Source organism: Anser cygnoides, chromosome 15, assembly GCF_040182565.1.
Source record: "Anser cygnoides isolate HZ-2024a breed goose chromosome 15, Taihu_goose_T2T_genome, whole genome shotgun sequence".
Classification (NCBI taxonomy): domain Eukaryota; kingdom Metazoa; phylum Chordata; class Aves; order Anseriformes; family Anatidae; genus Anser; species Anser cygnoides.
In genome coordinates this window covers 766,525-787,894 of record NC_089887.1, presented here as the reverse complement: position 1 = coordinate 787,894, position 21,370 = coordinate 766,525, and the positions used below count along the sequence as shown (strand labels likewise).

Genomic DNA, 21,370 nt, shown 5'->3' with positions numbered 1-21,370 from the left:
GAGGGCGGAAACACGCCGTGATTGGCTAGAATTCGAGGGCGGAAGTGGCGTCAGAGAGTGCCGTCGCTGAGGGCGGAAACACGCCGTGATTGGCTAGAATTCGTGGGCGGAAGTGGCGTCAGAGAGTGCCGTCGCTGAGGGCGGAAACACGCCGTGATTGGCTAGAATTCGAGGGCGGAAGTGGCGTCAGGGAGTGCCGTCGCTGAGGGCGGAAGCACGCCGTGATTGGCTAGAATTCGAGGGCGGAAGTGGCGTCAGGGAGTGCCGTCGCTGAGGGCGGAAGCACGCTGTGATTGGCTAGAATTCGAGGGCGGAAGTGGCGTCAGGGAGTGCCGTCGCTGAGGGCGGAAATACTCCGTGATTGGCTAGAATTCGAGGGCGGAAGTGGCGTCAGGGAGTGCCGTCGCTGAGGGCGGAAGCACGCCGTGATTGGCTAGAATTCGAGGGCGGAAGTGGCGTACAGGGTGTACTGTGCCTGAGGGCGGAAATACTCCGTGATTGGCTGGGAACCGAGGGCGGAAGTGGCGCGTGGGGCGAGCCGTCCGTGAGGGCGGAAGCGGCGCTGTGGCTGGCCGGGCGCTGCGGGCGGCATGGCGAGGGCGCTGCGGGCGCTGGGCAGCGCGGCCGGGCCGGGGCCGGGGCCGCGGGTGCGGTTCGGGCCCAGCCCCACAGGTACCGGCCGGGGCGGGGCGGGCGGGGCCGTTCTGAGGCCGTTCTGGGGGCGCCCCGGGGCCTCCCCTGGCCGTGCCGCCGCCGTGACCGCCCCGCGCCGTCCCCGCGGCAGGTCGGCTGCACCTGGGCGGGCTGCGCACGGCGCTGTACAACTTCCTCTTCGCCAGGCAGCGGCGGGGCGCCTTCGTGCTGCGCCTGGAGGACACCGACCGGCAGCGGGCCCTGCCCGGCGCCGCCGACGGCATCGAGGAGATGCTCGAGTGGGCAGGTAGCGGCGCGGCGGGGCGGGCGGGGCGCGGCACGGGGCCGGGACACGGCACGGGGCCGGGGCCTGGACACGGCACGGGGCGGGGACACGGCACGGGGCCGGGGCAGGGACGCGGCACGGGGCAGGGACGCGGCACGGGGCAGGGACACGGCACGGGGCCGGGGCAGGGACACGGCATGGGGCCGGGACACGGCCCAGCACAGGTCGGGGCCGGGACACGGCGCCCAGCGCGGCTCTGGCAGCGGCCGTGTGCCGGACGCCTCGTGCCGAGGGCAGCAGTCGGCGCTCGCAGCCCCCCCCTTGACAAACTATAAAACAAATAAACAGGTGAATTGTGCGTGCAGTGTTTGCCAAAAGGCGTCCGGAGGTGTCGATTTGCGTTCTGAGTCCTCTGCTCTTTTTTTCTCAAGTCTGAGAGCTAAAAGCGAGGGGAATTCTAGAGCAGGCAATTACGATAAACTTGCAGCCGGGTTCCACAGGTGTCTGCACAAACAGAAAGGTGAATTTTGAAGAACCCCGCTGTTCAATGCTAATTCTGGAGTGGGTGAAATAATTGGCCGAGATCTCAGCTGTATTTTCACAGCACCGGTGTCCGTTACTATAGGAAGCACCCTTTGTACGTCTGCCCCTGACTAATTTTTGCTCCAGGTCACCTCTTAGAGCTGCCCAGCTGTTCACTGGGTTGAGGTGTTTCTTCCTGCCCTGGGCTCCCCACGCAGCACCCCACGCCCTGATGTCTCTGCCCTTTCACGTCCTGCCGTGGGGATGTTTCAGGTATCGCCCCTGACGAAAGCCCTCGCCGCGGCGGTGCGTTCGGACCCTACCGGCAGTCGCAGAGACTCGACCTGTACAGGCAGGCCTGCGAGGTGCTCTTGGAGCGAGGCGCGGCGTACCGCTGCTTCTGCACCCCGCAGCGCCTGGAGCTGCTGAAGAAGGAGGCGCTGCGGAACCAGCAAACCCCGCGGTAGGCAGCCCTCTCCCCCGGGTCGCTGCCCCTGTGCTGCGCGCTCCCAGTCGCTTAGGGCAAGGTGTGATTGTTACCTCCGTGCCCTCAGAAGCTGAGGGGAGTGACGTCCAGAGATGAGAAGCTGACTGGACGTGTAGTGGGCAGACCGCAGCTGAAATTCACGAATTCGTTTAGATTCCAGCGAATGTAAGCGTGCTTGGGGTCGGTGTGCGTTAACCTGAGACCTGCGTTCTCCTTTCTCGAAGGTACGACAACCGCTGCCGGCACCTGACGCCCAGAGAAGTGGCTGAGAAGCTGTCGCAGGGCCTTGACTGGGTGGTCCGCTTCCGGCTGGAGAAGGGCGTGGAGCCCTTCCAGGACCTGGTCTACGGCTGGAGCAAGCACGAAGTGGCCGAGGTGGAAGGCGATCCGGTGATTCTCAAGGGGGACGGCTTCCCCACCTACCACCTGGCAAACGTGGTGGATGACCACTACATGGCCATCAGCCACGTTCTGCGAGGAACTGAGTGGCTTACTTCAACATCCAAGCACCTCCTTCTCTACAAAGCCTTTGGCTGGGATCCTCCCCAGTTTGGTCACCTCCCGCTGCTTCTGAACAAAGACGGTGCTAAGCTGTCGAAAAGGCAGGGGGACGTCTTTCTGGAGCGTTTTGCTCAGGACGGCTACTTGCCAGAGGCTCTGCTGGACATCGTCACCAGTTGTGGCTCTGGATTTGCAGGTAAGGGCAGCAGGCTTAGCACTCGCTGGGATACCCCGTGAGGCTGACTTTGGGCAAAGGGCTAGGTTTATTCCCATATTCAAGAACTTTGACGGTGTTTGAAAGGATCAGGAAATAGTAGTCAAGCAACCAGTCTGGAGGGGCTTCTGTGGCTGAAATGCTGCCGGGGCTTCTGCAGAGCTCCTGGGAAGGCCTTGGTGGCGGCCTGGGACGGTGGGAATATTTCTGTCCCTGGGCAGCCATTTAAGTGGAGCCTAAGGCTTAGTGACTTCCTACTGGGGACAGCCTTCTTCTCGAGGTGAAGAAACCTTCTGCAAACTCTTGGGAAAACTTCTGTTCTGTGGTTAACGATTGCAGTCAGGTAATACATCTTTCACACTTCTTGATTAACCTGAAAGACCGTGAGAGGTTGACTTAGTTACTCCTTTTGTTGCTCTTGCTGTGTGACTATTGCATTAACTCATGTTTCAGGAACTTTGCTTGGGAATGAAACCTTTACTGGGCAGCAAGGCCTCCTGGCCGGGTGTTATTGCTGCTGGGCTGAATGGTGCAAGGGGTGTTTCACTGAAGGGTGTAACAGAGCCAAGCAGAATGCCCCAGTTTCGAGTTCCTTCACAGAGTCTGCTTGTCCAAAGAGGGCAACTTCCAGTGCACGCCTGCCAGAAGTTCCCTCCTCGTATGTCGCTGCTTCCTATCAGCGCTGTGGAGGGCAGCCCTCCTCTGTCACTCCTTGGCTGTGTGCTGCACCGGCGCTGAGCCTGTGGTTTGGAAGGAAAAGCAGTGACTTTAGTTCTCTGCTGGAGAGCGAATGCATATCATAACCTCGTTGGGATATGTTGCAGAGAAGCAGATGGGGAGGACTTTGGAGGAGCTGATCTCGCAGTTTGAAATCGGCAGAATTACAACCCATTCCGCCTTACTGGATCTTGAGAAACTCCCGGAATTCAACAGGTACAAGCACCAGCGGTAACGTTAAATCTGAATCGTCTGTTGTAGGACGTCTGTCTGGGGTTTGATGTTGCTTTTCTAGCAGGTGCACAGTTCTAGTTGGTAAGTGTTGTGAGATTGAGATCATTAGCTTCGAACTAACCCAAAGCGGTCTAACTGCAGTTCTTTCCCTTGCCACAGGGTGCACCTCACTCGCCACATTGAGAATGAAGAGCTACGGCAGAAGCTAATCCGGGAGCTGCAGTCGCTGGTGGAGCGTGTCTATGGGGACCAAGAACTGGATAAAGAGGTTCTAGAAAAGGAGTACGTGGAGCAAGTCCTCCTGATGAGAAAAGTATGAAAAGTGGTAGCGTTGTGTTACTGCTTCGGGAAGCGTTGGAGCGTGGGACGCCGTGGTTTTGCGGGATTCCTGTGTGGAGACTCAGCTGAGTTCTGGGCGTTGCTGTGACCTGAGCTCTGCAGCCCGCAAACAGCAGGTGGCTGTCCCTGCCAGTTCGAGGGAAAAATCGCGTAGGCTGTGGAGAGGATGGAAGATGCCGCAGCTCTTCCCAGTGTCAGGAAAGAGGGTGAAGCCAGCAGTTTCCCAGTCTGCCCCTGGGATGCAGCTGTAGCATCTGGTGAATTCCTTGCAGAGAATAAAGTGTTCTTAAAAGGGCGAGCAAAGTCCCCGTCTGTTAGCACGAGGGTGGCTGTGGCAGCGGGGACTGGGCCGGCCATGTGACTTCCTACGTGTCTCAGGAGAGGCAGCGATGAGTGTGGCAAGCCACTTCCCAGGGCCGAACTCTGAGTCAGCTGCATGTGGCTGAGCAGGACTCGTAGAGCAGCCCCGCAGGCTGCTTTTGTGTCCTTGTTCACACCAGCTAGTTACGGCTGCGCAAAAACTAAGCAGCCGAAATGTCAGCAGTTCACGTTTCTTTCGAGCAGGTACAAAGCGCAAGGCAGCGGTGTGTTTGGACCCTCTTCAATTGCTTGTGAAGTCCAGAGAGCAGAAGTCACCCCCCTCCTCACCCCCTCACCTTAGCCCGCAGTCTTGACAGCTTTGCTTTCTTCCTCCAGGGTCACGTAAGCCTCCTGAAGAACCTGGTGTCGTGTGACTATGCTTACTTGTGGGTTAGGCCCTCAGTGTCCCGAGAGCAGCTCCAAACTGTTTCTGCAGAAGCAGACGACATAGGCAAACTAGTCTTAGGGTAAGTGTCTCTTTCCAGCTCTGTACACACCCACCTGCCTGCCCCAGAGCATTGCACCTGGCTGCTGTACTCCTGTTGGACACGCTCCTGGTTTCCATTTGTTCTGGTTTACTTCAGAATGTGCAGTCGCTAATGACCGGGGAGGAGTTCTGAGCGTCCTTAACCGAAAGGCTGCTCACCAGCAGGAACACTTACATTAATGCTCTTAAGCAAGAATTGTCGTGCCTAGATTTTGTAAAGCACCAAGCAGAGTGGAGTTTGTGTGCCCACACGGTGCTAAGGAAGAAAGCTCTGTCAGGGTTTTCCCATGCCCCAGATCTCCCGTGCTTCTGTCTGTTGTAGCATCTGACTGGAGAAGAGCAAGGCGCTTCTGGTCAATGTGTATTCGGATCACGTAACCAAACTCCTGGGTCTCTGGAATTAACCCAGTCCCTGCACAGTCAGAATCACTGTCACTTCTGAAAAGCTCATCCCAGGGGGGGATTTTCTGGCTTCCATTTCTTGGTCTCTAGCTGGCGGTTTGCAGTTCTGTGAGGGCAGGAGAGTAAACCCTGAACTGCTAGCATTGCCAGAAGATTTTGCAAAACCAGTCTGAGGCAGCTGGCAGTTCTCGAAGTCACTAGGTGCTTCTGGGTAGGAGTCCTGTGTGCCGTATGTCCCCAGATTGTAAGGGCATCTTCCTTCCTAAAGGCTTATGACGAGACAAACAGCTGTTTTAAGCATGGAGGAGTTGAACAAAGACCTCAGAAACCTTCAGAAGCAAACCAGAGAGACTAAGTACAGCAGCATGATGAAGCTCCTTCGCCTGGCTCTCAGTGGACAACAGGTAAAAAAAGAGTTCTGAGACTGGGACCTTCTCTTTTTGTGGCTGTGGTTTTTTTATTTTTTTTAAACAGCTATCTTCTCTCTGATACCAAGATACTGGTGTTTTGGCTGTACATCCTGCAAGAATTGACATCAGTTGCTGTTACGAGTGAAAGTACTGATGTGCAGTTCTGGAGGAAAGGCCGCTCTGAAAGTTTCAGAAAGGCAGAAATTGTTAAGGCATGAATGTGCTGGTCACAAATGTGAAGTTAGAGAAACTTCTGGACCAGCTGTCTTTTTGGTTCAGTTTGATCAGTCTTGGCAGTCAGTGTTTTAGTACTTTGGGAGGAAGAGAAAAATAAATCTTGCTTTGAGATTGCTCAGAAAACCCCTGCCCTTGGTGTACCAGCGATCTGATAGCTGGTCACGTTGTCGCTTCCTGCCCGACGACGCAGACACTTGTACTAAGGGTGAGTTTCCATTCGTACCGTGACTTCTTGTGCGTTGCAGCACGGACCGAGCGTGGCAGAGATGATGGTGACTCTGGGACCCAGAGAAGTGTGCGGAAGGATACGCAAAGCGCTGTCCGGCTGATACGAGACCAGTGACTGCGGGGGTTAACCCTGGAGTGCCGGTGGCGCGGGCAGCGCCTGTCCTTGTCTGAGACCCGTACCTCGTGCTGACGGCCCGACCGTCGGTGGTCGCGGGAGGGGGGCTTTGGGCCGTGCGTGAAGTTTGCGGGTCTGTGCGTCCCCGTGCCAAGTGAAAGCCAGCTCGTGGCGGAGCAGCTGGACGCAGCCGTAGGTCTGTCCTCGTGCTTTCCTCTCGCGGACGCGGCCCGGTTTTCCGGCTGGGGTAAAACAGCCACCGGCACTCACACCGGGACCGCGCACGGGAAGCGGGGCTGGCCCCGGTGCCCTGGGGAGCCTGGCGCCGGGGGGGGGGGGCGTGCGGGAGGGGCCGGGCCCGCCGCCGGAGCGGGGGGGACCTCCCGAGCCGTGCCGGGGGGCTGGGGCTGGGCCGGGGCTCCCCGCGCTGCCCCCGGGGCCGCCCCGCGGGGCCGTGCCCGGCCGCGCCGCTTCCTGCCCGCCCTGCGCCGGGGCGGGGCGCTGGGGGCCCATGGACGGCGCGGGGCGGCTGCAGCGGTGGCTCAGTGAGCGCGGCACCGGCACCGGCACCGGGGCGGGGGCGGGGGGCCGGGAGCGGGGACGGGGCGGCCTCGCCCCGAGCGGGGGCACCGGGGGAGGTGGGGAGGGGGCGGCGGGGCGGGGGGGGGGGGGGGGGGGGGGGACGGGGGGGAGACGGGGCGGGGGCCGGGGTCGCCGGGTGCCCGCGGGGGGGTCGCGGCAGCCGGGCGGCCCTGGCCGTGCCGGGGCCCCGCTCCTGCCTCCCCCGCTGCCCCCCGGGGCCGGCCGGGCGGGGCCGTGGCGCCCCGCGCGCTGAGCCCCGCTGTGTTCCCCGCGCAAGATGAAGCCACCGACCCGAGCGTCCCCGGGGAGAGGTGGGAGAGCATCCGGCGGTTCTGCGAGCAGGTGGAGGCGGACGCGGCCGGGTAAGGCGGCAGGGGGCTGCCCCCCTCGGCTCCCGGCGCGGGGCGGGACGCGCGCACCGCGGCCGGGGGAGCCCGGGGCCGGCCGGGCGCTGCCCGGGCCCCGCCTGGGCCCCGCCGCTCGAAGGGGCCCGGCCGGCGGCGGGTGGGCGGGCTGCGGCGAGGCGCTGCCCAGAGGCTGGCGGCGGGGCCGGGCTCCCCGTCCCCGCGCTCCCGGAGGCAGCGGCTCCTGCCTTCCGCGCCCCGGAGAGCCCGGCCGGTGCCTGCCGAGGGGCTTCGCGGGGGCGCCCCCCCCACCCCCCGCCCCGGCTCTCCCCGCGGACCCGGGAGATCCCTCCCGTGACTCCCCGCCTGCCCGCTGCCAGCCTGCGGTCTGTGAGGAGCAGGAGCCAGCTGGGCAGATGAGCGGTCACAGCTCGGCGGTCGCCCGTTCCCTGAGAGCGGGCGCCCCTACGCCCAGAGCCCGCAGCCCGGCCGCCGGCTCCCCCGGCAGCGAGCGTGCACACGCCAGCAGCCGGCCTCTGCGCTGGGCTGGGCGTCGAAGCTCCTGGCACCGAAGGACCAGTTCTTGAGGTGCTCGCCCAGCAAAGCACCCGGCCTGTCCCACGGGCTCGCTTCCGAGAGGACAGCCTCCGGCGGGGCTGTCGTACCGCGCGTTGGGGCACCACGGGCTGCTGACGTCTGCCCATCGCGCCCTGTGTGCGTGTAGGGACCCCAGGCCAGCCCTGTGCCGGGGAGAGGTGTCAGTGACGTGGCACGTCGTGCGTCTGGTGACTGCTACTCTCTGCAGGGCAGAATTAGCAGTATTTGCTTTTCTTGGGAGCCAGTGCGTTGGCTGACTTGCTTCTGTTGCTCCCCAGCCCATCGCTTGCACCGAGGCTGCTGGCACATAAAATACAATCGCCCCAAGAGGTGGAAGCTCTCCATGCTCTGACAGTAAGTGCTTTCACCCACGTGCAAGGAGAGGCAGTAGTTAGTTGGAAATGCAGTTTGTGGGGTAGAGACAGTGCAGCTGTCTGGTCTTCTTTTTCTCTTGGATGTCTCTCTTTTATGTGTGCTTTTTTACATTGCACAATGGATGTAGGACCCAGGGCATAGCGGAGGGAGTAATTTCTGTTGCTCCTTCCCATAGCGTTCTGCTGAGGTACTTAAGAGGTCTGCAGCTCTTGTTTGGGCTGTGGTCTTGCCATGGGGTCAGTGGGTCCAGAAGTTAGTGATGGGGAGAACAGAGCAGATGTAAGTGTGCTGCTTAGGAAGGCGGGATGAAGAAAAGAAACTTTTGATACTTCCATACTTCCATAGTATCTTGTGTGTGTGTGTGTGTGTGCATGCAGCGCCAGGAAGTTCATGGGTATTGTATCTTAACAGCAAGTTTTTTTAAAATTCCCCAAGGCTTTTGTGTTCAGTTTCTGTTTGGTACTGCTTTGTTTTCTGCAGGTGCTGGAGACGTGTGTGAATAACTGCGGTGAGAAATTTCACAATGAAATAGCAAAATTCAGGTTTCTGAATGAGCTGATTAAAGTGCTTTCCCCAAAGGTAGGTGGTTGTGGTTACGCTGCACATAGCAAATGGGAGACGTTATTTGTTTCACCATGGATATGAAAACTTAAAATTAATCTCTCAGAAAAGTAGAACAGAGTTTCTGTTCTGTGCTTTCAAGCACAAGGATTAGAAGTGAATTTTCCTGTAAAAGATACAATAATTTTAACCCTTCTTAGGGTTAGCAGGAAAAGGACACGGAGTACGAAGGAAATGTAGAAAGCATTTTGTTGCGCTCCCTGCGAAGCTGAGTGTGCACGAGGCGCTTTGTGTCTTGTACGTCACAGCTGTTAGTACAGTCTCACTGAGCACAGGGGTATTTTCTCTCTTCTGCATAAGCCAAGGACTCTTTCCATGAAAAGCTTTTTCCTTGTGGTCTCTCTTAGCTCTGCTGTGACAAGGTTTGGGCGAGCTTGGAATTGTTCCTGGGGCCTCAGCCTGTGGCCCTTTTGCATCTCAGTGACTTAGAGAGCTTTGGTCGGGGGGTGGCAGAGGACAGATACCAGGAGCCTCTCCCATGTTTTCTTGTGTTCTGTCCTCAAACTCTTGTGCTCAGCCTGCTGTCCTTGTTGCTTTTTCATGCCGAAGGTTACCCTGGGTTTGGGTCCTGTTCATGAGGCAGGTTCGGCCTAAAAAGGACAAGGGGGGGGACTGGGCTTCAGCAGCACTTGTGCCGTGCCTGCTCCACCATCGCGTGGTAGTTGTGCATTTGTGCAGCCCCCTTTGGGGTCCTGCTGGCAGTGTCCTGAAAGCTGGGCAGGGCGCTCCGAGCCCCGTCTGTGCCTGCCTGCCAGCTGGGGGCAGAGCTGAGGGTGAGGTTGGAAGGGATCCTCCGTAGCTAACGTGCAAGCAAAGTCCCTTCCAGCTGCTCTGCTTCTCTGGCTTGGAGTATGTTCATTGCTGCTCCCTGCTGTGGTGCACTTCTCTTCCCGAGTGTAATCTCTGCCTCCTGAGAAGAGAAGCAACGATCAGAAACGGGAACTTCAGTTTTAAAAGCCAAGTGAGGAGAGTTCAGAGGGAATGCACTGCGGTGCACTGGCCGTGGCTCTCATGATGAAAAGTAGAGATCTGTATTATCAGAGACTGCGTGATCTTCACACGTTGGTCTTTGCATCAAATAGCAGGCCTGAGACGTTCTTAAACACCCTTCTCAGCAGCCCAGTAATCGATTCCCTCTATTAGTGGCTACAGCACACATTTACCACTTGCAAGGGCTTCATGTTCCATTACATCAGTTCGACGGCAGGGATGTCTCACCAATTTCAGTGAAACGTTTAACAGAACAACAAGCACTCTTCTCTCAGTCACGGGTTTGGTAAAGGTATTTCAGTGAAACAATGAAGTTTAAAGAATATGTTACTTTGGAGAGGGAGTTTGCTGTTTTGACAAAAGAGTTGTTATATGAGTTTAAAACACCTTGTGTTTCGGAAGTTTGTGTGTGGTTTTTATCATTCTTCCTGATGGTTTTTGTAGTACTTTAAAGTGAGTGCTCATGGCAATAATAAGAGAAATCAGAGAAAATATCCAAATGCTGAAAAAAGATAACTTCCCTTTCTAGTTTTGTTCAGTTTTCATTTCTCCAGGTCTATTTGTATTGCAAACAGTTAAGGAAAGTATTTAAAGCTGAGCACAGAACTGTTTTCGCTGAAATTCAAAAAAGAAAAAAAATACTTTTGGTTTCAGATTCAGTAACTGCTCAGAGAAGCTTTGAGACGGTTTCATTTTGGTTGTCATATAATATTTATGTAATTACTGTACACATATTCCTTTTATTCACACCCACAGCCATGCACGCTATTCCATGTACTGCAGAATGCCGTTGACAGCACTGTGGAGGTGTTACAGGAATCCATTTGCGACTCGATCTTTGCACCCAAACAACTTGGGGCTAGACCCACATGTCCTGTTTGGCTCAAACTCTGTGGTTTTGATCTCTTTTTCTTATTTTACTTTTTTCTTTTCTTATTCCAAGTACTATGGAACCTGGTCTTCAGAAAAAGTCAAGTCAAGAGTCACAGAAGTAATATTCAGTTGGACAGTCTGGTTTCCTCAGGAAGTTAAAATCCGGGATGCTTATCAGATGCTGAAGAAACAAGGTTTACTTCTGTTATTGCAGCTTCCTTTTTAACTTTTGAAGTCATGTGGCTTTAGATCACACGTATCTGTCCCCTCTGCTTTTGTGACTCAGCTTTTTTGTAAAATGTTGTGTGTGAGGGAAGAGGGACAAGGGCCACGCTTACAAGGCTGTTGGGGTACTCACGGGTGCACGTGACTGTTTAAAGAGATTTACCAAAGAACAGCTTTGTTGAGTCAAAGATCAGTCTAGCCTTGTGGCCTCCGTTCACGCAGCGCTCGCGCCTATTGTGTGTGGAAGAGGTACGGGACAAATTCAGAGTGCTCTTTGCCCTGGAATACTCTCCTGGGATTATGAAGTGATGGTGTTCAGAGAGCTCCGAAGTCGGGGTTTGGATCCGTTCCTTACAGGGCACCGCTGTGTGCCGAAGGGCCAGCTGCTGCAGGTGCTGCCCAAGGGGCCACGGGCTCAGGGGCAGGCTGGGCACCGGCTGGGTAGAACAGGGAGGGGGCTGCGGGGGGCTGCTGGGGGCTGCAGGGCCGCCCAGGGGTGGCGCAGCATCTGCTCCGTGCGCCCACCACCTCCCTGCGGCGAGCGGAGGTGTCTGGCAGCCAGGGTGCCTCAGCTGGTGGTGCTGTGGCAGCAGGGCAGGGGCTGGGCGCCCGCCGATACACCCGTGTCGTATTTCCCACCCGGGAAGTCGTCTGCCCTTTGTTTTGTTTAATTCAAGGGAGAGAGGGAAGTCCTTCTGTCTGAGCTGTGTGCGAAGGCAACTCCTTGCTTCTCTGTCTCATTCTGCAAACTCGTGGGGATGGATGAAGGAGCTAGGCACAAAATGCAGCGTGCTATTGAGCATTGGTGTTTGAGCAGCTCAGGCATCATTTAACAAATATTGCTACCTGTTCCAGGGATTGTAAAAGAAGACCCCAAATTGCCAGAAGACAAAATTTTACCTCCTCCTTCTCCAAGACCCCAGAATTCTATTTTTGACACAGATGAAGAGAAATCCAAGGTAAACCTTAAGGCTTTCCTGCCCACTCCCCCTCTAAGTTTCAGTGTTGAGAAAACATGCTCGGTCCTATTTTGGCGGCTCCTGCTGTGTCACAGAATGTCACCGGGTATTGCTGATACCTCTTGCTGTACCTCGGCTAGAAGTAGAGAGTGAAAATTCTTTGAGACTTTGTCAGAAAACGTTGCGTGGTAAAAGTGAAACATTTTTACAGAAATAACTCAGTTCCTATTCACCTCTCCTGAGGGAAGGCTTCTCCAGGCCCTGCAGAGCCAGGGAGTTCCTATTCCCAAGCGCCCTGTGAATGAGCGCGCTCCTTTGCCGTGCCCAGGGCTTGGGTCATTTTCTCCCTTTTTCCCGTGCTCCTGGTAACAAATAATCAGCCTTTGGGCTGTTCCAGAAAGCGTTTGTTCTAATCTGTCTATGTTGAGCTGCTTTCTGTTGCATAAATAAATCCGTGTTTGCTGCAGGGGCTTGAGCTTATAGCTCCTGTTTCCTGAGCGAGTGCCTGAACCACGGGGCTGTTGAGGGCTTCTGCCCCGGCCCAGTACAAGCATTTTCTTTGTTGGCGGAGGGCTGGCAGAGATGGACCAACGCTGCAGTGTGAGCCTGTATTCAGGGCACTCTCAGAAGTCCCCATGGTTCAAGCACTTCCTCAGTTTCCTACTGCTCAGCTTTTACTTTCGGTGTGGAACTTCAGATCTGTTCCATGTTACAAGGGTCGGTGTTTGAAGTGTTGCAAACTAATAATCAGTGTGAGCAAGTGCTGGGGAACCGGAGGGCTGTTGTTACTCCGCTCTTAGACATGGAGAAAAGCGGGGGGTTAAGGAGCCCTGCCGCAAAGACAGAACGTGTCAGAGCCAGCTCTGTTTTTTCTCAGCCTGACCTGTAATTACCAGCTTTGCTTGTGCACTTTTGACTGCTGTTCCTCTGCCAGATTACAAGACATAACCCCACGTATTTCCAGGGCTATAGAGACAATTATGACAGTGGGTGTCTATGAATATCTGCTCTGTTGTGAGGTGTACCTGTAGCACAGTGCCCAGAGCATGTTACTGACTGCTGTCCAATGGTCTCCACTCAACAGCTGTTAGCAAGGCTTTTGAAGAGCAGCCACTCTGAAGACTTGCAGGCTGCCAACCGTCTGATCAAGAGCATGATTAAAGAGGTAGGTATTCGCGAGGGCTGGCAGTTGCTCTGGTCAGAAGCTGTTTGCGGCAGGAGAGGATGAGAAGGGACTCGACAATTCAGGTTTTGACAGTGGGCCCTCTGTATGTGACCTCCGTAATGTCTGCCGCCGTACTGGCGTTAGAGGCAGTACCAACAGGTGGTAATGGGAGCCTGGCCCAGAGTTCAGCTTCAGGTGAACCATTTACGTTACTCCAGAGGAGAGATGAGTTTTCAGTATTTGTTATTCTGAAGTTACAGTGCAAGATGTCTTATTTTGTTTCCCTAATGTACGCCAATAGCTAGGAAGAGGGAATATTTATTCCCAGGAGCATGTGTGGCAGGATGCTCTCTCTTTAGTGGCATCCTAGCAGTAGTTCTGCATTAGTGATAGGAGGTTTCCAAAAATAAACTCAGTTCCCAGGTGGAGAAGGCTACATCTGTACAGAACTGTCTCTTTCCTACAGGCATTGTGCGTGCGTGTGTGTGTCTGGTTTTCATTCTCCATCTGAAAGGGCACCCCGCTTCTCTGCACAAAGGGGAGATTCGGCCTGGCTTAAAAATATCTTTGCAGTCAATTTGAGAGTGTTTTCTTCTGTATGGCAGAAGCCACCAACTCCTAACAAATTTTGAAGGCTGTCTTGTGCCTGTGCTGAAATGAATCCCTTGTACACCAGCGCACCCTGGCCAGCCTGTCCTGAGGAGGGCAGGAGGTGTTCTGCCTCGTCTCTGGGCATGTAGGAGTGGCACAGCACCAGCGCTGGAGCTCTTCGTGGAGTTGTTACGCACACGGCTTTGTGCTGCCGTGTACCTTCAGTAATGTGTTAATAGGAAGCAGTCCCGCAACGGGAGTTATCCGGAGTGACCCAGACAAAAGCATGTGCGCTGTGTTTATTAGTTAAATCTTATCATCTATTTTTGTTTTATTTTTCATCAAAGGAACAAGAAAAGTCAGCCAAGGTGTCCAAAAGAGTGAATACAATCAGTGAGGTTTCCGAGAATGTTAAACAAATGGATGAATTGCTGGAAAATTACAAGAGACAAGAATTATCCAAATCGGACCATGAGACACTCCAGGTAGACGTTTCTTTTTACTGCATAAGAGGTTCTTTTGGCTGGCTATGCCTGGGAGGGCTCAGGACAACAGGTTTCAAAGGGCAGCGAGCTGCACTCAGTTTTTGCAAGGGAAAACGCGTTACCACAGCAGGAATAGCTTCCAGCGTACCTGATGAGCAATGTCCCTCTTGTCTGAGTAATGGAAATTGGAATGGAACTGGCTTTTGATGTGCCACTTTGAGTTTCTGTTCAGATTTATCTGCTCTTCTTGTGGTATGTTATGGGGAAATGGTTCTTCCTCTAATAGTGGGGTAACACATGGGAATTCCCTTTAGTCCAGCCATGGTTAGGTGGGTGTGAACAGGTCTGATCAGGGCAGCTTATAACTTTTGGTTTCTTCAGCTTCTGTGGTTTCTGTGATTCCCCTTTTTCTGCCTAGAGTTCACTAGTCTGCTTTATAAATTATTCACATAATCCTTCTTAAGTATTAGTGAATTAAGGAAACATTTGTTGTTACTAATAGGGCTGTCAGAATAGCTTTATGGTCTCCAAATACCTGAAACTCCACTAAGATGCCTACCATATTCTCAAATTAAAAAGAAAAAAAATAAAAGGCAAAAAAAAACTACAGACAACTGAACTTCTATAGGTAAGAACTTCTCCCGTGGCCCTGTGTGACAGCAGTGTTTGGAGTTAGCTTCTTTTGGGAGGACTGTGGCTATAAGGAGGTGGCAGAGACTACTTTCAGATTGGAAAAAAAAAATGGCTTTCACTGTGCCTTCCCACTTCCTAAAACACTGAAAAGAGAGCCATAAAGGTCTTTGCATTGTCTGATGGTATTTGCAGCTGATGGTCATAATACTTCCCTCTCACTCCTCTTACATCCATGGATGCTTTTTTATTTTAAATTGGAAGTTTTAACACTGCCTTACCTTACACCTGTGTGCATAGATGAGATGTGGCTGAGGAGGAGATGCTAGTAAGACCACTTGTTCCAGTGGCTGTACTTCCAGGTCGCTGTGAATTTTAAGAGTGCAGCAACATGCAGCATTGATATCCTTTGTCTGGACCTTGGGCAGGATATGCATCTTGCTGTTCTAGAGGTAGCATTGCTTACAGATGGTTGGATGGAGAGAAGTGTTGAGAGTGCACAGGGTCTCCCAAGCAATGGCATGAAACGTTTCCTTTCGTAGAACCTGTTTCAACGCTGTGAGAAGCTCAGGCCGCTGCTCTTTCGCCTTGCCAGTGAGACAGTTGATGACGATGATGCTCTAGGTAAGAGCCAACACTGTCTTTGGAACTCATTGCATTTAAATTCATCTAACTTGCTTTCCTAAGTGATGTATTCCTTTCCTCAGAGGAGAAATGTTTAGGTACTTGTGAGCCAAGTTTTTTTACTTGGACTTTTAAACCATGTCCATGAGAAGTGGCATAAGAATTCTCTTATTTCTCTCCAAGGAATCTGTTACTTTTCACTTGGAGCCCAAAGTTAAATGATGAATCCAGTTTCTTCCATCAAAGGTAGTTTTCAGAATTTGTGGAGTTCTACTGTTCTGAGGATTGAAAGCTTTCGAGGGCTTTTCTCTAGAGAGATGGTAGTTTTCCATATCTATATCAAAGGGGAGAATGCTTTTTGAATTTTGTAAATAATAGAAAGAGGAGGGTTATATGAGCAGAATCTTTGAATTCCACAGCTGTGAAATTTAGCCCTTCCCAGAGTATTGCATTTCATAGTCTTATCTATTTGTCTTGAAAACATGACTGAAATGATGCCTCGCTGGAAATGCAGACAACTTAAACAGCAAAGAGCTAATCTGTGCCTTGAACATTTTATTCAGACCCAGGAGTGCCAGGGTTCTTCAGCTGTAGAGTGTTGTATAATAGACTCACGTACACCCGTAACGCTTGCAGATGATGACAAAGTGCATAAGAGATGCAGGGACTGTAAAGTACTTTGGAGATCAGTGGTCTCGATAAATTACAGAGAAGACTGAAATCAGTGAATGTGTGTGCAAAATGCTGCGCTTCAGAAAACAGAATGAAAAACGTGCAAAATGGGGACGCTGGGTGGAGAGCAGTGCAGAAGAAAAGGATCTGAAGGCAATAGCTCATCGCGTTGAGTGCAAGTCTTCCCCTGCTTCTCTTTGTTTCCCAGCCGAGATACTGCAGGCCAACGACAAGCTCACACAGGCGCTGGGACGGTGCAGGCAGGTTGTAGCCAACCATGAAGATGATGATGGAGGAGGTTCGGTCCCCGGCTTCTCTGATGCACCAGGTAAAGCGGATCCTGCAGTGTTCCGTGACAGCTCTGCTTCCTGCTTTTTGTGTATGAATGGAGCTTGGAAGGGGAAGCGCTTCTCGGAGAACAGATGTGGAGAAAATCCTGTAACACGGGAAAACTGCTATGTAGTGATCATTTTCTTTTATATTTGGTTGACTGAAAATGTTCCTGGAGTTCTTCACCTGAGTCCTTTAGTATTTGCTTGTAGCCAGGCGTACACTGTTCCTTTAGGAGGCTTCTCTTTAACTCTTTCTGCTTTTTCCAAAGCATGTCGGCCAGCCCCAAGACGTATGAAGAGCTATACGTTGATTGACTTCTCTGAACTGGAGGCGACCTGCCAGTCTCCTACGGACCAATTTTCAGACATAACCACTGCCTCCCGACACAGCAGCACCACCTCCAGTTGTCTGCTGGAGGAGGAGTTAATAGGTTTGTATGCACAGTTCAGTACTGTTGTCCTTGTTACTAGAGTTCATGGTACTTAACAAATGTAGAAGAACTTTGACTTTAGTGTTGGTCCTAACAGAATGTAGACCCTTTTAGCTAGGGAAAGTTTTCAGGAATATAGTTTCTTTAATGGTGTTAAACTGTAGTTAAACTGCTGTTAGACAAAAAAGGAAGAACGTATGGAAAACAATTGCTTCCTGTAATCGATCTGTGCTTTGGCATCTTTCTTAGGACTCAGCAACTCTCCTGTTTTACAGAAACCACCACCTGACTTTGGAGTGGCAGAGGTTAGTGATCCTCAGGTACTTTAGTCTGTAAAATACAAAGGACAAAACTCAGGTAGCATTTTTGATCTCCTAGCTTTCTCTGGCAGCCTTTTTTTTTTAAGTCCCTCTGTTCTGAATGGAAATTGGAATCTTCCTGCTCTGTAATGAGTTATAAATTGCAGTTTGCAACAAGATTACTCACATATATTTCTACCTTAAGTAGTATTATAAACCAGAAGTACCTTTTTTTCAGACTGGTGTACGCAATGGATATAGTGAAATTGTAAGTGCTGTTGAAACACTGGAACTGAAGGAGAGCTGGGAAGACAGGTCTTCATTGAAGAATGAATTTCAGGGCCTGGCTGATCAGTTCTCTCCACCTCCCAGGACCAAGACATTATCCTTGTAAGCAAGCCCTGTGCAGTCCAGTCTGACTTTGGAGATGAGGAATATTGTTTTACAGCAGTGAGGGTTGGGAAAACCTTTTAACTACATCTGGTTAATGATGGCAAGCTATCCATCCATGCATCAGCTCTTAAGCAGCAGTCGTGCACCTGTTTATTCTAATTCCGCACTATGACTTTCAAAGCGTCAGAAATGTGGTAGAACAAATCCTATGGCTTAATAACAAGGTATTCTTGAGCTAAAGGAACAAAAACCTTACAGACAGGTCTCCTTTAATAATCTGTGACTCAGAAAATACTTTCCCCAGCTTTTTTCAGGCTCTGAGAAGATTGTTTCCTGGCATTCATTAGAAACCTAACAGTTTATGAACCAAATTAATCTCCGCAGGTCTTCAGAGTAGGTGACCATTATGATGAGCTTATCCAGTCTGTCAGAACATAGGCCAAGCAATTTTACTGGAGATTCCTAGCCGTCTGCATTGTCTTTGAGCTAGAACTTACTTTAATCTCACTGACTAGAGCCCCAGAGAGCCTGCACAGGCCACCAGAGCCCTGGAACAAAGTTTCATGACAGTAACAGAAACCAAAGTCTGCCTTAATGAACACCGAAACAGCAGCTTCTTCTATACAAAATAGAGGCAATTTTCAAGCTTTTTTAGAACTCGGAGAGAGTAAGCTCGTACTTTATTTATACATAAAAGGGATGAGGGATTGGGAACGCAAAAATGGACACAGCAGAAAATGGTATATACCATGTAGTCTTCCCAGTTAATAAAAGCTTTCTACATGCTTTTCTTTCCAGGGATTTGTCACCAATGAAATTGCCCTTTCCAGATCTTCCAAATAGCTCAATGGCAGATCCTTCATTCTCCAGCCTAGGCTACGAGCAGAAGCCTGCTGCCTCTTTGCATCCAGCTTCCAATGATGTTTCTCTAGCAAACCTTTTTGTCCCTTTAATTTCAATTACACCGAGTAAGTGCAATAATTTCTGTGCCCCGGCTCTGCTTAATAGAGCTCTTATTGTGATTCTTGCACGGGAACAAGAAAGCCAAAGTATCTTCATGTTGTGAGGGCCAGCTGGAGAAAAATAGAGTATTCTGTGAAGGACTTAGTGTATCTGAGAATTTGAGCAAGTTCTAGGAGTTATTCCGTGGAAATGTCCTTGTCCTCCCTCGTCAGTAGTCAGGAGTTTCCTGTCGTGGCTAATCTTACTGTGCTTCTAAACTTTTTGGCCCTAGCATCTTTAATCAAACTTCAAGCAGTTCTTTTCCAGAGGCTTACGAGATATCTGTGCATGGGAGTTATCCCACTTCCTAAGGCAGAGCTGTTCTTCCCACCTGCACTTTTTGATTTAACACTGTCTGAAAGCACTTCATGGAGCGAGTGTTACCCAGGGTACGTGGCACCCCAGCGTCTCATTATAGGGCATGTCCTGTTAGAGGAGGACTGCAGAGTCTTGGCCATTGTTATTTTTGAAGAATACAGGAGCAAAGACATACTGACTCAGTTGTCTTCTGACTTCACTCTCAAGCTCGGGATTTGTCTGGTTTTGGAAAGGCTGGATGGTGATAGGTGTGGATTTACCCCAGCAATAAGGGGCTAAGTTCTGTACGTGTTGAAGTTATATTTTTGCTTTTCCCAACTTCCCTCTTGGATTCGTACCTGATCTCTCTAACTGACTGTAAACAACGGAGCTACTAGTTGTCCTGTACCTAATTCAGACATTCAGATTCCTTTCTGTGTCCTGGAGGTGAAATGTAAATCATGGCCAAACGCTGTACGCTGCTTGGCCTGAGAGTTTGCTAGAGGAAGTACAAGTTTGTACGAGTGTCTCCTTTTGCTGTTCCTTATCCTGTCTTCACTGTTCTGCCCTCAGAAGGGAGGGGCAATCTATGCTTTGTTTCTTATTTCGCTTTTGTCTCCGGCAGGCGATATCTGTCCCCTTACGGTGTATGACAGGAACGGTTTCAAGGCTATGCTCCACTTCTCCAGAGACCCAGCTCCTGGCCGACCAGATGTGCTGGTGATGGTTCTCTCCATGCTGAGCACATCGGCTCAGCCAATTAAGGACATAGTGTTCCAGGCTGCAGTCCCAAAGGTAAGGAGCCAGTGATGAATAAAAGGGAGTGTGACTACTCAGAAATGTCCTGAGAAGGAGGTTTGGCATTTTGTGCTTAGAATTTGTCTCGTATATTGGAAATTGCACAGCTCGTTTTCTCTGAACTGTAAACCAGTTGTATGGTGGTGCCTGTGGCCCAGGTGCCTGTTTCAGTGTGGATCCTTAGCCTTCAGAGAAAGAAATGGGGCTCCAGACACTCTGCTTTAGCCTCCTGGTAAGGCACCTATTCTGTCCGTATGCACAGCAAAGAATTGTCTGTTTAAGAATATCTGCCTTTAGAGGCAGGCTGTGGATAGGCGTGCATTTCATTAAATGACAAAATCTGTCTGACATCTTTAACTAGCTCTGTGGCTTGGTAATACTCCCAGCTCTTTTTCAGCGTGGACCAAAAGGCATTCATTTTGTTTTGTCTTTCAGGCTATGAAAATAAAGTTGCAACCAGCATCCGGATCTGAGCTTCCAGCCTTCAGCCCTCTTCTTCCCCCAGCAGTGGTGTCCCAGGTCCTGCTGCTTGCCAATCCACACAAAGTACGTGGCAGTGATTCTCTTGGCAGGTCACTCTGAACGTGACTGTAATGGGTGGAGTGTTAGCGTGAAAGGCAGGAACAATGTTATTAGTTGGGAGATGGGTGGAAGAGACAAGTCTGGGTTGTGCTGGGAAGACATTTTTTCCACTGCCACAGCTTTTCAGACCAGTAATCTGAAGGACCGAACGGGTAGTTGCTGCAATGGCCTGCACAGTTTTGCTTGTCTGCCTGCTGCGATGGCACCTGGAGAGGACATTGTGTAGCTGTCTGCAACTAATGGAACGTGAGGCCACCCAAGGCACGAATGATGGGTGGCAGTTTTGTTGCATTGATGAATAACTATGGGACAGAAGATGGGTGTAAGGGAGTCCTCTGTCTCCAAGAAGGTTGGCCTGGATTTCCAAGCACGCCCTTGCAGGGTGTGCACAGGTCTCCTTCCCAGGGGCTCCTTATGTGTGTTGTGAAGATCTAGGTCTTGTTCCATGCAGAGCTTCTGCAGGTCTGAAGCGTTAGTCTCTCCTTGCAGAGGGTGATTCACTGCAGCAAGGCTGTGAGGGATGAGGGAAGGAGACCCAGGAGCCTGCAGCCATGACGTTGCCCTCTCTCTGCTCCTTTCTCCCATAGGTTCCCATCCGCCTAAGGTACAAGCTAACATTCACGCAAGGCGAGCAGCCCCTCAGCGAGGTGGGAGAGGTGACCAGCTTCCCAGAAGCAGAGCTGTGGGGCAAAAGCTGAACTTCGTCTGGCTCGGACATTGCCACATTGCCTTGGGGATGATGGCGAGGGTGGGAGCTGGGGGACCGCGTGCCAGGAGTGCCCGCCGGGCCTGGGCAACGGCTCCTTTCCTCAGGATCTGTCGTCCCCTTCCTTCTGGTTTCTGTGCAGGTGTCTGGCAGGAGTGCACCTGGCTGCTTCTGCCACGGCCTTTGTGTCGCTGCCCCTGCTTTGCAGCTGCCCCTGCTTTGCAGCTGCCCCTTGTGTAGGGCCCTGCACCCTGAGCGCCCGCAGGCTTCCTCTGTACCGCCTTCCCTGCTCTTCTCCGGGCCCCCTTTCCCGTTACGTGCTTTTTCTGGTTTAAAAAATACACGGACCAGCGCTCAGCCCGTGTGGGGCTCGTGAATCCCGAACCCCCCAGCCCTTGTCAGGGGAGCGGCTGGGCACGGGCGGGGCTGCGGGCACGGGACGGGGCCGGGAGGGCCCGGGGCGGCGGCTGGCGGGGAAGCACAGCCGGGGGGAGCCGGGGGGCGGCCGCCAGCCCTGCGGAGCACCCCGTGCGGTGCCGCTCGGCGCTCCGGGGGCTCTCCGGGCCGGAGCCGCCCCCCGGGCGGGACCCGATCGCGCCCCGTGCCGCGCAGAGCCCGGGCGGCC

The 21,370-nt window shown here is 52.6% G+C and overlaps 2 protein-coding genes across 2 annotated transcripts; both read left to right on the top strand.

The window, feature by feature from the left end:
* Positions 1 to 515: 515 nt before the first annotated feature.
* Positions 516 to 6,367, top strand: EARS2 (glutamyl-tRNA synthetase 2, mitochondrial). Its single transcript, XM_048066627.2, has 9 exons — positions 516 to 672; positions 785 to 940; positions 1,715 to 1,904; positions 2,153 to 2,625; positions 3,468 to 3,576; positions 3,754 to 3,907; positions 4,630 to 4,760; positions 5,451 to 5,586; positions 6,075 to 6,367. Exons 1-9 carry the CDS (start codon positions 591 to 593, stop codon positions 6,156 to 6,158), a joined length of 1,515 nt encoding a protein of 504 aa, XP_047922584.2. The 5' UTR covers positions 516 to 590; the 3' UTR covers positions 6,159 to 6,367.
* A 212-nt stretch (positions 6,368 to 6,579) lies between these two features.
* GGA2 (golgi associated, gamma adaptin ear containing, ARF binding protein 2) lies at positions 6,580 to 21,102 on the top strand. Its single transcript, XM_066977790.1, has 17 exons — positions 6,580 to 6,717; positions 7,032 to 7,116; positions 7,974 to 8,049; positions 8,551 to 8,649; positions 10,625 to 10,748; positions 11,635 to 11,738; positions 12,823 to 12,903; positions 13,842 to 13,979; positions 15,152 to 15,233; positions 16,114 to 16,233; positions 16,507 to 16,668; positions 16,918 to 16,973; positions 17,206 to 17,357; positions 18,159 to 18,328; positions 19,285 to 19,454; positions 19,893 to 20,003; positions 20,627 to 21,102. Exons 1-17 carry the CDS (start codon positions 6,684 to 6,686, stop codon positions 20,735 to 20,737), a joined length of 1,875 nt encoding a protein of 624 aa, XP_066833891.1. The 5' UTR covers positions 6,580 to 6,683; the 3' UTR covers positions 20,738 to 21,102.
* The last annotated feature ends 268 nt before the right edge of the window (positions 21,103 to 21,370 follow it).

Excerpts from the sequence above, each read along its gene's own strand:
- EARS2 (XM_048066627.2), top strand. The coding sequence starts at position 591 with ATGGCGAGGGCGCTGCGGGCGCTGGGCAGCGCGGCCGGGCCGGGGCCG. Across the intron at positions 673-784 it reads GTTCGGGCCCAGCCCCACAG|GTCGGCTGCACCTGGGCGGG; the intron begins GTACCGGCCGGG and ends TCCCCGCGGCAG. Across the intron at positions 2,626-3,467 it reads TTGTGGCTCTGGATTTGCAG|AGAAGCAGATGGGGAGGACT; the intron begins GTAAGGGCAGCA and ends GATATGTTGCAG.
- GGA2 (XM_066977790.1), top strand. The coding sequence starts at position 6,684 with ATGGACGGCGCGGGGCGGCTGCAGCGGTGGCTCA. Across the intron at positions 15,234-16,113 it reads TGATGACGATGATGCTCTAG|CCGAGATACTGCAGGCCAAC; the intron begins GTAAGAGCCAAC and ends TTTGTTTCCCAG. Across the intron at positions 17,358-18,158 it reads AGGACCAAGACATTATCCTT|GGATTTGTCACCAATGAAAT; the intron begins GTAAGCAAGCCC and ends TTTTCTTTCCAG.